This window comes from Pollachius pollachius (genome assembly GCF_949987615.1).
Source record: "Pollachius pollachius genome assembly, chromosome: 16".
Lineage (NCBI taxonomy): Eukaryota > Metazoa > Chordata > Actinopteri > Gadiformes > Gadidae > Pollachius > Pollachius pollachius.
The window spans coordinates 8,839,248-8,854,336 of record NC_136949.1 but is presented as its reverse complement, the minus strand read 5'-3'; the positions used below and the strand labels follow the sequence as shown (position 1 = coordinate 8,854,336).

The following is a 15,089-nucleotide window of genomic DNA, read 5'->3' as shown; positions in this document are numbered from 1 at the left end:
CTTATGGAGCCATAACTGTCTGTGAGTGTATGGCATGGCTGAATGTTTGATATATATGTATATATAAATATAAGGAAAATTCACACCGGTGCTAGGTGTTTCAACCTGGAACGCTAGGATATGTACTCATTGTTATCTCACAACAATACTGTGAGAACTGGCAGTTCACCCTTTCTAACTGTTTGACCTTGCACTGACCTTGGTTGCATACCAGTGGATTCTCATAGGTCTTATTATGGGATGCATTCAGATCAAACCAAACAAAACATCGGTTTATATGTCCTCATGTGATTTGAAACGTGTTGTTGTGATGAGTTTAATGAACATTCCCGTCATGCTTTCGGTCGACTCACCTCCCATTTGGCCTGTTTTTAATCAATTCAGTAGGGTTGGGATGGCAACAGGGATGAGGATAACATAGCGCGAGGAGCAGAGATTAAATGGATTAGTATTATGGGATGCCGGGTAAGGTAGTACCTTTTTAAAAGAGCGGACATTAGGAAATAAATCGACAACAGGCATATACCCACTGCACTAGTCTGCTTACATGCTTTCAGGGATATCTTTTTAATGTCATGTTCCACGTTCTTCCTGCAGAGGTTCGGCAGACGAAGTCACTGCCCAGTTCTCCCCTCTGTCCAATTACACACACACACGCACACACACACACGCACACACACGCACGCACACACACAAACACACGCTCGTAAACACATGCACATACACGCTCAGACTCACACACGCACACACACACACACACACACACACACACACACACACACACACACACACAGACACGCAGACACAAACACACACGCACGCTCATAAACACATGGAGACTCACACATACACACACACACACACACACACACACACACACGCTCAAGCTCCTTCTTCACACTTTCCTTTCCTTCATAGGCCAAGGATAAAAAAGGCAACGGGTGGGAGGGCCGATGCTACGAGCTCCTCTCAGGCCAAGCCAGGCTAGGTTACACCGGTCCAGTGGTAGCCACAAAGACCCTTTGTTTCTCCGCAAAAAAACCCAGTCGAGTATTCAACCCAGTGGGGCTGGGAGCCCTCACACTGCGTCAAGCTCAAAGACGGGCCAAAAAGTCCCCTCCGTCTCCCCTGCCTCCAACTTTTTGACTCCTCCTCCTCCTTCTTCTCCTCCTCCTCCTCCTCCTCCTCCTCCACTTCCTCCTCTGCCTCCTCCTGCTCCTTTCTTGTCTGCAGGTTCTGAGGCACACGGGTAGTCCTGGGACAGCGACTGGGGCCGGGAGTGTCCCAGGGACTCCACAGAGAGGCTGTGGCCCGACAGCACACTGCTCAGGCTGGTCTGCCGCGCCCCCCTGGGGTGGCTCTCAATCTCCACCCGCACCTTGATACTGGTCCCATCTCTGTGGGGGGAGGGGGGGCAACCGAACCAACACCAGAAACGGAAGACACATAGAATTAGGGTTTAGGGTTAAGGTGTTGGGTTTAGGGGGTAGGGGTTAGGGTGAAGGGTTCAGGGTTCAAGGTTTAGGATTTAGGGTTCAGGGTTACACATCATTGTTTAGTTCACATGAAATATTACTAGCACTATCTAAACAGGCAAACTGTTCTTTTTATTATTATTGGCTGTGTAAATACAGTTGAACTTGCAGATTATTCTCCAGAGGAGACTGAAGAGGTGAATCTTACCTTAAAGAGAAGGCTTGAGTGTCGCTCAGCTTGCCATCGGGCACCACAACCAACTCGCAATCTGATTGGCTATCCTTCTGCAAGTATCCAGGACTTTCCGTGGCTTCCTCCAATCCTGTGCAGGTATTCACCTCGGGCGGTGCCGTGCTCGTACTAGGGAGCACACCCACTTCCTGTACACTGACTTTAACTTCCTGCAAGTGGGTGTTGCCAGGATTGCCCGGATTGTTTTGACCCGTCCAGTGGTCACTGACTACGTGAGAGAACAGAAGATCTTCAAGGGAAGTTGAAACGCAGATCAGATCAGGCCGACATATCACATTGCAACAGTCACATAATGCTGAACACGCTTAAAGGTGACATATTATACCGCCATGTGTGAGTGTGATTAGCCGTTACAAGCCGTTTTGAAAATCCGCCTCTTCTGACATCACAAGTATGCGTGTCCACCTAGAAGCGTGCTGGATAGATCAGTCTACCAGCCTACCTGGTGGACCGTGGCAAACGTTGCTCATCTATCCGTCGTACATCTAGTTGGACATGCCCACTTGTGATGTCACAAGAGGCACATTTTCAAAACGGCTTGTAACGGCTAATCACACTCCCACCTGATGGTATAATATATCACCTTTAAGAAGACATTGTAGGAGCTGAGCTGAGCTACAGGGTGTGTGGGGCGCTGTACTCACAGCTAGCTAGGTCTTCCAGCTGGATCTTGTGTGAGTCGGGGGGTTCACCCTGAGGCCGGCACCAGCCGTTCCTACAGAGGGACATGGGGACCACCCCATAGACATACGTCAGCATGAGTGGCACCCCCATACCTGGAAGAAAACACACGCGGTCAGCAACGCTGCTGACACAATGGCATTGTTGAATACTTTATTCTGATTGATCGAAAACGTTCCATGGGTTTGCATTATTTTTCCGGATTAATAGTTAAGAATCGATACAAGATGAACTATCGACCAGTTGCAGCTTTGACACACAAAAACTCAAAGCGCTGTGGAAGAATATATAATTAGAGCTGATTAAGTTGATGAAAATAACGTTATAGAGTAAGGTAACTCATACGAAATCGTTGCTTTACTGTGGTATCAGGGGAATATACAACTCCTGGGTGTCTCGTTGTTAATCCATATGATGCATCCAACACACAACACTCACAACAGAAGGCCCCCCCAAAGGAACATCTTAAACTTCAAAGCATCATTCTATAATAACCAAAATGTCTCTCGCTGATCTGTCACCAGTTAGATTGTTGATGTCGTTTATATATCCCAGGTTGGAAATTCGGGAAATCAGTCTAAATTGAATCAGAACTCCATGTTGTAGTAGGGAATGACATTTGTATACTGATATAATATCAGTTGAAAAGTGTTAAAGAATGAAAACAATGTCTGTGCTATACACACTTTCGAGGGAGAGCGATCCCAGAGGAACTTCTCTTCTTTCCACTCTCATAACCTTCACCAATTTATTATCAGCAAAAAGTCACACAACTAGGTCTCACACTATCCCTCCCACCACCCACCTCCCTGGGATGGGGTGGCTTGTGAATGAGCTGGGAATGTGGGAACGCAGTGTAGTATACAGACCAAACAAACAAAAAGAGCTCATTAAGGCCGCTGGAGCTGGGGCGAAAGGCTGGGGCAACTATCTGAGGGCGACAAAAGAACAAGACACAGGACGAGGTGTGTGTCTGTGTATGTGTATGTGTGTGTGTGTTTGTGTGTGTGTGTGTGTGTGTGCGCACTATAGTGTGTGGGCGCAATTGTGTGTGTATGTGTGTGTATGTATGTGCTAGTATGTGTGTGTGTGTGTGTCTATGTTAGTGTGTGTGTGTGTGTGTGTGTGTGTGTGTGTGTGTGTGTGTGTGTGTGTGTTTGGTTGAGAGGTTGGGCGTTCATACAGACACAATGTCTCTCTCACCCCATGTCTGTTTACGAATAGTGGCCAATCACTGCAGCCATCGTTTAGTATCGCAAAGCATTGGTAATAAGGGCCGGATTAAATAATAACAAATAAAACCCAGCTACCATAAGCACTAACATCCCCCAAATGTGGCCTGCAGACGAAAACGGCAACAACCAGACATGTTTAATAAAATCATGTTCACATTTTGTGAAGCTAAGAAGATTATACAGTGTGTGTGTGTGTGTGTTTGTGTCTGTGTGTGTATGTGAATGTGTATGTGATTGTTTGTGTGTGTGTGTGTGTGTGTCCGTTTGTCTGTGTGTGTTTGTGTGTGTGTGTGTGTGTGTGTGTGTGTGTGTGTGTGTGTGTGTGTGTGTGTGTGTGTGTGTGTCCGGAATCCTGCACAGATGGAGCGCGGTCAGTGGTAGCTGAACTGAGAGGTACTTTCTTTGGTTTACCTACAAAACCCCTGACTCATCTCTTCTCAGAGCCTGGAGCATCCCTTCCACCTCCCAGCCAGATGCTAGGCTAACGGCTAGCTCAGAGTGTTCCCGCCACCTCCAAGCTAGATGCTAGGCTAACGGCTAGCTCGAAGTGCCCCTGCCACCTCCCAGTTAGACTCTATGCTAACGGCTAGCTCCGAGTCACCCTGCCACCTCCCAGCTAGACGCCATGCTAACGGCTAGCTGGGAGTGTCCCTTCCACCTCCCTGCTAGATGCTAGGCTAACGGCTTACTCTGAGTGCCCCTGCCAACTCCCAGCTTGCCACTAGACACAAGACCATATTTTGTAACATATATTCTTTATATATACTTTATACTATGTCATTAACTAGGGGGGAGGGTTTTCTCCCCAGACTGTCATCTACAAGTAGACATTCGGGTTCAGAACCTTTCAGCTGGAAGTTGACCAAAAGGCTAACCCATAGCTATAGCAACACAATTCATTAGGTTATCGCTGTTGCTATGTATTTCTCTTACCCACGGTGATGGCTGCTATGACCGGCGACACAAACACTGACATCATCACGCCACTTGCCACGGTCAAATAATGCTTACTTCCTGAGATGTTGTTTTTTTTACAGCGACCATGAACCTGGAGAAAATAACATAAAAATATAGATATTTCATCATTCAGGCTTATTATTTATACAATTAAGTGTAATAAGGCTTATTGAGATGCAGTTTACAAGTTTTTAAGTTTTGGTTAATAACATTAAATACAAAACCTATATCAAACAGGTAAATCAAAACCTACCGACAAACATATGTAAACAATGTTTCACAATGAATCAATCCAACTTCATGTCCCACACTTTTCGTGAAAAACTACAATACAGAGTGCAACATAACAATAAAAAATCTGCGCAATAGGGACCCATTGGAACGGTCAATTTACAACAAAGCATGCACTGCATGTTTACTAAAAAGTGTCAAAGTTCAACCATGAGTGAATGTCTACTGGACCGTCGACTGTCTACCAGACAGTGAGACAGCTCCAGACAATTTGTACCTTGCGGCCCATGTAGATGGGTATGCCCACTATGATGACTGGTATGGCTATCCCTGCGATCAGGGAGATGACCACCGGGGCCCCCAGCAGCATGCCCACCTGCCAGAGGACCTTACGTGTCTGTGACCAAGGCTTCTTCCCCCAGAAGGTACAGCCTGAGGGACTGAGAGAGGACAGACGGAGGAGGAGGAGGAGGAGGAGGAGGAGGGGCAGGAGGAGGAGGAGGAGGAGGAGGGGCAGGAGGAGGAGGAGGAGGAGGGGGAGGAGGAGGAGGAGGAGGGGGAAAAGGAGTAGGAGGAGGAGGGGCAGGAGGAGGAGGAGGAGGGGCAGGAGGAGGAGGAGGAGGAGGGGGAGGAGGAGGAGGAGGAGGGGGAAAAGGAGGAGGAGGAGGGGCAGGAGGAGGAGGAGGGGGAGGAGGAGGAGGGGGAGGAGGAGGAAGAGGAGGAGGAGGAGGAGGAGGGGGAGGGGCAGGAGGAGGAGGAGGAGGAGGGGGAGGAGGAGGAGGAGGAGGAGGAGGAGGGGGAGGGGCAGGAGGAGGAGGAGGAGGAGGGGGAGGGGCAGGAGGGGGAGGAGGAGGAGGGGGAGGGGGGGAGGAGGAGGAGGGGGAGGGGCAGGAGGAGGAGGAGGGGGAGGGGCAGGAGGAGGAGGAGGAGGGGGAGGGGCAGGAGGAGGAGGAGGGGGAGGAGGAGGGGGAGGGGCAGGAGGAGGAGGAGGAGGAGAGAAGAAGACGAAGAAGAAGAAGAAGAAGAAGAAGAGAGAGATGGAGGCGGGAGATAGAGTGAGAGTGGGAGAGGGAGAGGGAGAGGGAGAGGGGGAGAGAGCGAAAGAGGGAAAGAGATGGAGAATAAGTTGGAGGGAAAGAGAGATCGAGAAAAATTGAACGTCCATGTGTACAAATACGAAAACACAGGCACAATTAAACCAGTTTTAATTAAGAATCTAAAATTGAAAGTGAGATGAGGGTGAAAATCACAGCTCGTACTCATGAGAACAGCACCCTTGGGCCAAATTATCTGGCTGGCCTCCATAAGAAAATATCTAACCCATAGTCGATGTCTTCCACTGTGTGATCTCATCCACATATGACCTGTTAAGCTTTTTCCATCTGCTTGCTTGATCATGGATTCCCTAGACTTAATGTCACTTTGAGACCCTAAGAGCTAAGTGTTCAGAATAATGCTTCTGTATGGCTCTGCTTCCTGCCTCTCAGATGGCAGATTTACTGTTTACATCTACGTTTCATGGAGATAAAAAGAGCCCTCAGGACATTTGTGGTAATCTATAGGGCACAGCTCTCCTTCTAATGTACTGGCAACTGTTGGGCCGTGTGTCTCCATTCATGTTTTGGTAACATATAAGCATAAAACATAATAACCAAAAGTAAAATTGTGAATGTAAAGATTTTTTAATTCTTTAATTCGTATGGTTGAACCATTTTTATTCAAGGTAAGTCAAAAAAACGTAGAAACATGAAAAATAGATGTAATATTTTAAATGCTATCTATTATGCTATTCATCATTTATCAATTTAACCTTTTCATAAGCTCATATTAAGAAATGGCAGGCTAAAACGTGAAAAGTGATTCCAAATGAGCAAACTTTTCACCTATTCACTTTCACCTTTTCAGATGTTTTTGATTTTACATCGGTAGACATTTATTTTTCTATGAGCTACTTCTGCTCACAAAGACAACCATCTCGAAAAGCTTGGGTTACATTTGCTGCTGCAGCATGGAAATGTTGGGTCCGACAGAGCAAATTAATTGATTAGTCAGCAGAAGCTCTTGTGTCCGTGACTGGAAAAATCAATGTGTGTCTAGCTGAACCCGGTCGCTTTGAAGCCATGCAGTTTGAAAAAAGATTACATACACATGACGAATCGCTAAGAGGCTCTTTGTTAAGCCATCACACAGTGCCAATCTTCATCCGTTTGGGATTTTGATGTTTAAGATGATTAATTTAATGTAAACACCTGCATTTTGTATGTACTGAATGCTATCTGGGTTTCTCGGTTCTGAGAAAAACATTCAATATCTGCCTTTCAAGAAGCCCAGGTTACAGAAAATGTCCATGGGTAAGACTAGATAAGAAGGCTAGATAAGCTTCTCGTCAATGAAGAAATCTGTCTTTTACAAAAATATATATATTATTAATAACATTAAAATGATCTATTTCCCATTTAAACCTCAGTGTGTTTGATGGGCACTATATTAATTACTTTCCCTTGCCTGTTCTGAAACATCTTTGTTTTTTAATTGTTTTATGAGTGATTGGGAGTTGAATCTGTTTCTATGGATGTGGCGTTTATCTGTTTATGTCAACAGGCTCTGGGAACAACGACAACAGCAACATCTCCTTAATGGAGGATAGCGAAGACATCCATCTGAGTCCTGAGACAAGTACGGCCAGGGCCATGGATATCTTAGGTAGTGCAGGTCGGTGACCTGCTACATTAAACAGCCTCCAGATCTGATACCTAAGGTAGTGCAGGTTGGTGATCTCTTGCATGCACAGCCAGCAGCACTGCTACCTGGGGTAGCGCACCTTGGTGATCTCCTGAACTGATACCTGAGATAGTGCACGTGACTTATACCTGAGGTAGTGCACGTCGGTGATCTCCTGAACTGGTACCTGAGGTAGTGCACGTGACTTATACCTGAGGTAGTGCACGTCGGTGATCTCCTGCATGCACAGCCAGCAGAACTGGCAGGCGCACACGGTGCAGTTCATGCGGTTGCAGCTGCCATCGTTGGTCTTCATGATGTAAGCGCCGCAGCGCGGGCACGCCTTGATCTCCTCCGCGTCTATGGTAACAGACGGGGGAGGAGGGAGGGGGGAGGGAGACATGTGCTGTTACATTATGGTTCAACACTTAGCTTTTGGTTAACATGCTATGTCTTTACTGGTGTTTTTATTCTTTGTATGTAAACATGTGTTGACTATTATTTTACATTCCTTGTTTAAATTATTTTCCTCTTTTGTCTTTTAGTGATTCTGAATGGCGTTTATGCTTAAAGGAGGCTTTATAAATACATTTGCCTTGCCTTATTAGACAGTGGGGCATACTGTATGTGAATGAAAATGAAAGGCAGCTTTGCATTGTACAGACTTCCTTCCTACAATGTTATTCCTTATAGTCTGCATGTGAATAATAAAGGAGCCACTTTGTGAATGGGAGGACTAGAGAGGGTTCCACCATGCATGTAGGCACAGGGTCATCTTTCAGCTTTATTCTCCTGCACATTGATTGGAAAAAGAGCAGCATCTGTCGCTGATGGCAATGGCATGGTTGAGTCTTAGGTTTCTTCAACAGCACAAGCAAGTAGACTGATAATTTAAGGTAATAATAGGTACATTGTAAAAAAAAGAATAAGAAAATGTCTCTTTCCTGTGTGTCTTTACTTTCCTGACTATAAAGGCCTGTGAAACTGATTAAAGAAATTGATTATGAATGCGTAACTAACTAATAATAATATATTCCAACTTGCAATGATTTGTTAATCATAATAGCGGACAGGGTGTGATACTAAATATAGGCATACATACATTGTTCAATTAATTGTTAGCATTAATGCGCCAACAATTTCAAAGTATGCCTGTGTTGCTTGGCAACCTTTTAGTAACCGTTTAGTAACTATAGTGAGTTACAGCTGTTCTCAAATCACTGTAAACCACGTCCTCCGCTGTCTTCTACCCTAGTTCATCATGTCTGCCCTTATAATTCATAGATTCAAATAACTTCTCATTTCCATCCCACACCACTGAAAACCGTCTGATATGATCTAAATCTGCCTTGACATGTTACACGTTGTGTCGGCGTGAACCTTTTCAAGTTGGATATTTTCCTTTGTCCGCTGCCATCTCCTCATTGAATTTGCACGGCCCTCTTTGACATCTTGACAACAATTCAGTGTGAAGGGCTACCTCCGCTGGGGTCCTCATTGAACACGTAGAGCGTGGAGCCGTCATGGCCGCCTGACGTGTGGCGGGCGCGCTGGCGCCTGGCCTGGTCACACGTCTGGTCGGGGTGCCACAGCTGGCGGCAGTGGTAGCAGAACTCTGTGTCGCATCCCTCGCGCCCGCAGCTCAGCTTGGGACACTCGGCGCATCCGTAGGCGATCACCGCGTAGCTGCGGACGGGCGCGGAGGGAGCAGCGGGGAGAGGTCAGAATGGCTGGCGTATGTTTGGGCTGGTTCTGGTGTCATATGGGTCAGGACTTCCGTGACCTCAGACTGAAGGGATACTTGTTTGAGAACAACCAGAACTGATGTGTTTTTTGTTTTTTTTCTAAATGTCGCTCAAACAATCGACCTCATTCACATTGATAAATAATTAATGCACACAAACAAACAAGCATACAAACACACAAGAAGTATTTACCATAACACCAAGAAAAACAACACATTCTAGATTATTCGGAGAGCCAACGTAATCCGTGGCTAAGCTTCTGTCACTAAGACCTCGAGGAATGTGTGTTAGAGACATATCGGGGCTGTGATTTAGTAGCTTACGCAACACACAGACACTTCAAACGCTGTGCATGTGTGTGTGTGTGTGTGTGTGTGTGAGTGTGTGTATGTGCGTGTCTCAAGTCAAGACCCAAACTAAGACCTGATGGCATGCATTCTAATTTGGATTTTAATCATTTAGAAGCACTCTGTGATTTAATAAAAAAAGAAGATAACAAATAAACAAAAATAAGTACTGCACTGTGAAAGTTTTTTAGGTACACACGATGAGTGACACGTTGGAGGTCTGTGTATATTTAGTCAGCTGATGTTTCAGATGGATTAGCATATAGGCTGGGACTACAAAATGCATGACATCATCATGAGTACTGAGGAGCAGTGGAGACAGCCAGTCTACTGTTCCCGACTCCAAACTGTCTCGCAGACACAAATATACACACACACTCACACACACACAATAACACAAAGAGGCACAGACACACAAACACACACCCTCAAACACAGATGCACAGACACACACACACAGCATCGCATACATGACACACACACACATGCACACATTCAAACACACCCACAGATATTGGAGTTTCCAGTCATGCTGATGATCGCACACAATCTCTTATTAAGATCAGCACATCAGTATAAGCTTCAGAACAAAGCTTCCATATTATCAAAGATTTCCCCTCCACAGCCTTGAATATAGTGCTGTATTTGTGTCTCAAGTTCTCATAAATATTTGTGGATTTCTTCATTTATTTAATTGCATATTTATCGTCCGTGTGTGCTTCTTACGTGAAAGCCAAGATTAATGTTCCTGCTTCAAGATGATTCAAATTATAGGGTAGGGATCGTAAATTAACTATGAATAATTGATGAGTTGCTTTTACAGGCAACTCACATGTCATTAAGGAGCAGGTAGGGTGAGTGAATATTAACTAGTTATAGGCTGCGGACATTGTGGAGGGATTGAAACCCAGAACCTTTAATATCTCATCTCAAGTGAAGAGCCCATGCTGCTTTCACACTCAACCTCTTGACCAGATACCAAATAGCACTATCCTTGTTACGAGGGTGTAGCAAAAAATCCTTGCAGGCCTTTCATTGGCAAATTGCAATCCTTAGGAAGCTAACAACTGGACACGACTGCTCCGACATTGGATAGTATGACACAATAACAAACATCATAAACATTGTTAAAACTCTCCTCCTCCTCAAGCTCTCCTGATCCTTCAGAACCAGATGGATCCGGCCCACGGTTCTGCGAGGGACTCACCTGCAGTCGGGCGCCGGGCACCAGCGCGTGTCGGGGTCGTTGGCCAGGAAGCGCCTCAGCTGGTACTCCTCAAAGCGCTCCAGCAGTGCCCGGTCGTCGAGGACGGCGCGCACGTCCGACGGCGCCAGCGGCTCCGCGCACTGCGGGCAGGCGATGCCCACGCGGCTCTCCGAGATCTCGATGCGCAGGTACTGCCGCAGGCAGTCGGAGCAGGCCCGGTGCGAGCAGGACGAGAGGCGGGGGAAGTGGCGGCGCGGCTGGCTGAGCAGGCACAGCGGGCACTCCTCCAGGTGCTCGTCCAGCAGCTGCTCCTGGCCGGAGGAGGACAGGGACAGGACGTCCGCCGAGCCGCCGCCGCCGTCTGAGCAGCACCCCCCCGCGGGGAACACTTCCTCGCCGCTCCCATCGTCGGCTTTTGTATTGACTCTCACGTCTGCTCCATCCGTCACCGGAACGCCGAGTTCAACGGCGGTGCTTGTTGTGAGGTTCTCCTCCTTTAAAACAAAAGCGTAATTTTAACATCTACAAATCATAAGAAAACATCTCATGCAAAGCTTATTTAGCTTTAGCCAAAACAATAGCCAAGCATATAGTATCTTTGGTATTGACTCCACAAAACTTTTGCTTTAATTGTAACATGTATAGAGGGCGTGAGTAAAATAGGAAAACAGACAAGTCGTACAATAACAGCAAGCTAAGCTGAGTGCAAAGGGGGACATGTAGTTAGTTGCTACTCTGTTTCTTGGCAACAGAATTGGTATAAATTGCTCTGTAATTAGGACCAACACTAATGGATGGGAGGTAGGCTGCTGTATGGGAGGAATCGTGCTGGAGGCCTGCATGCTAACAATGTACCGGTTAATCATCTACAAATTGCCTCAGACGTTACAGAACCATCACGCAAGAGGACCACTTGTTTTTCATTTTTTGAAAACTTAAAAGTTATCCTGGTATACATTCAGTGCACTATTGTGTGGAAATACTTTAAAACACTGTAATATCTGCCAAAGGAAGAAAATACCAAAATACACCTGGTTGCCAGAAAGGGGAGAAAATGAACTTCCTTATGTAGTTCACAGCCCACATTTCTTTTGAGATTCCTCGCATATTTGATCCTCCTCCCCCTAGAAAGTACTAGTACCTTCTGTCTTTCCCTCGGTACTCATTCTACTTCATTGTTTGCCAATCCTGGGATTGCCTGAAATGCAAGTGAGTTTGCAAGAGATGTCTGGCTTATAAACCGAAGATATCTGAAGGTACATTTTTGTATCCAAAGGTTTTGAACAATAAAGGTCCCTTGCATGCCAACCACCTGTCTAATGATTCATAGCCACGAGAAAACTACAACTACTACCTTCTTCACTCAGACATCGATATTACAAGCATATTCGGTTTCATATTCCCGGTTCAAAACGGGAGCAAAAGCTCAACACTGCACGAAGTTGGTGTCGCCAGAACATAAAGCGAGGTCACAGCCAAAAGAAAGTGTGTGTGAACCAGTGCTTTAGTCTATATCCCTTCACCAACCAACAACACTACTACACATTAATAAAAGCCAGGCCTACCAGCGGTGGATGGTCGCTGGGTGTGAGGGTGATGACCACCTCATCCTTTGGCCAGACTTCCACTGGCTTTTCTGGCCCGGGCTCTGGCTTGGGCTTCCGGCTGAAGAAGTTGAGGAAGCTAAGGTGCCCCGTCTGCTGCTTGGGTCTCCTCATGTTCTGGAGCGGGGGCCCGGGGTGCTGTGGTGAGGCGGTTCTGAGACCATGAACACAACGCCACCATGTGTGTGTGTGTGTGTGTGTGTGTGTGTGTCTGATGCCGCCTGGGTTGTCAAGTGTGTTTGATTGTGTGTGTTTATCTTGGTGTCTTCTGGCACATATTCTTCTCCAAGTTTGTGTTTGTGTGTATGCGTGTTTGGTTGTGTGTGTGTGTGTGTGTGTGTGGCCGTGTCAACTCAACCTTGGCACAGCTCAGCGTTGGAGGACGGACGTCGGCTGTGCCGTACAAGGGAGGGCGAGCGAGAGAGAAAGAGAGAGAGAGTCGACCGCGAACAGGAGAACATCTCCGGAGAGCGATTGGAGTCTCGTTTGGTGTTTGTCCTCCTTCTTCTTCTTCTTCTTCTTCTTCTTCTTCTTCTTCTTCTTCTTCGCCCTCTCTCTTTTTGTCTCTTGCTCTTCCTCCCCCGCCTTCACCAAAGGTCTCTCAAGTCGTCCAAAGTGTTAGGCCGAGAGATGGCACCTCTTCCTCACTGGTCTCTGACGGGTTAGCAGTGTCTTTGCCCGCAACTGAAAACAAAAATAAATATATATATAAATATATATATATATATGTTACAGCTCGTTACAGATTGGGGTTTCACTTGCCAAACTGCAAGAGAGATGACATTATTGTGTTATACACAATAGGCAAAATGGAATACCATTTAGGAATGTTTCACTGTAGGATACTAGTCAAAGTAACATACAACATTTGGAAAACATTCATCTTGAATGTTGAAAGTGGCCAATGAAACATGAAAGGACCCCTGCACTCTTGACATTCTGCCATGGCTCTATTATACAGCTTGATGCAAACTAAAGAGAATTGCAGTAAATTGAGATCCATGTCATTCAGGAGCAGGTAGGTGGTTAGCCATCTTGCTTACAGGTAGTGTTGACATAGACATTAAAACCACTAGCTTTAGGCTTGGTAATGAAGCCTAAAGGAATAAGTTATTTAAACGTGTTAGAAAGGGACCTGATAATAACACCTGATCTTACAGTTTATTCTCATAGCCTCACATTCAACTGTGTTATGTTTAAAGTAATTTGTTCATGCAGTAGTTTTTCAGTTTTTTAAGCCTCAAGTGTAGTTACAAGTGTATAAGGGTTTGAAACCTGTAACCTTTAATTCATAATCAAACTATATACAGAAACAAATGATGACCTTCAACAATTGTCGTGAACAAAGGATATTTGCTTTAAGAGATATGACGGCTATGCCCACTGCCCTTCAAACTACAATGCTGTGTGATGCACTACAGGTGCAGCCCTGACTGGAGCAACAGATGTCAACAACATCACTTAACGCTGCTTTCTACTTCGGCGGTGGAGCACAACAAACGATTTTGACGTTGGCAACATTACAGACAGTCAAATGTGTTGAAGCAGCCTACAGGTAGACTGTAAACCGGGTCAGAGCCAGAACCCTTCAGTTCAGGAGTCCAGCACCCTCACCAATAGACTAAAAGGTCAGGCGGTCGATACAGAGAGACGAGCAATGAGCCAAACAAAGGCTAAAAGGTGTTTGAGGCTTAGATTAGGAGGCACAGAAAAAGATGAATGGGGCAAGTAGACAGCACGACAGTGAGCCCCTTCTGGTTCCACTAGCAACATGCTTGACTAATGACGTCTTCCATTCAGAAAGACCCCCAAGCGATTAATACTGTGACAAAGACATTACCAAGTGTGAACTACAATTCAAAGGATTCTTCTTCATTGTCTCATTGATTATAAAGCACACCATCACAGGAGGAATAAGAGAGCATGTGACAAATTGAACCAACCCCATGTCAAATAAAAATGATGGGGAGTGATGATGTGCAAAGGGGATGCAGTCTTCAGCCATTTTTGGATAGGTCTCCCAAATATAACTGCACGCAGCCTACACACAATGTTGAAGCGACAAGGAATGTCATAATTATGTTCGTGTTGTTCTTGGTTTCCCTGAACGGATCATTTTCGCTGAACATCCAGATTTCCCGGAGGAAGCTTGTTCCACACCACAAACGTCTGCGTTTTGGAAAAAAGTTCCAGCACAGGATCCTTAAGACACCGACCAAGGGAGGAAAGCATAAAATAATGTGGTGTGTATTTATAGAAAGAAAACCTCCCACGCGTTCACATCAAGGGACTGCCCAGGCAACACACATACACGTGCAATTATATACTGTGGACATGGACCAAAGTATTTATGTTGTGAATCTGAAAACATGCTTGTTTTGTGAACAGTAGAGCAGAACTAGGCCTTCACACGTTGACCAACATCACTTTCACACGTTTGACTGTGAAATAAATATGACAAATCTGAAAATGACGTAACCGGTGTTACAATTCCAAAATCATAACCAACACGGCTTGCAGGATTACTGAGGTTTAAAGGGCGAACACAAAATCCACCCTCAAACTTTGTCCTAATAACAACTGTATGTCATTGAAAAAAATTCAAACAAAAAGCAAAGGACAGCTACTCGTTT

General features: G+C 45.7%; 1 protein-coding gene across 1 annotated transcript; it reads right to left on the bottom strand.

Moving 5' to 3' along the window:
* Positions 1-1,078: 1,078 nt before the first annotated feature.
* Positions 1,079-12,570, bottom strand: LOC307088045 (E3 ubiquitin-protein ligase RNF19A; the record flags this gene model as incomplete). The annotated part of the gene is made up of 9 exons (XM_079753804.1): positions 1,079-1,397; positions 1,684-1,957; positions 2,373-2,504; positions 4,578-4,692; positions 5,110-5,272; positions 7,766-7,913; positions 9,034-9,239; positions 10,853-11,346; positions 12,418-12,570. 9 exons carry the CDS (start codon positions 12,568-12,570, stop codon positions 1,079-1,081), a joined length of 2,004 nt encoding a protein of 667 aa, XP_079609930.1.
* Between the last annotated feature and the right edge of the window lie 2,519 nt (positions 12,571-15,089).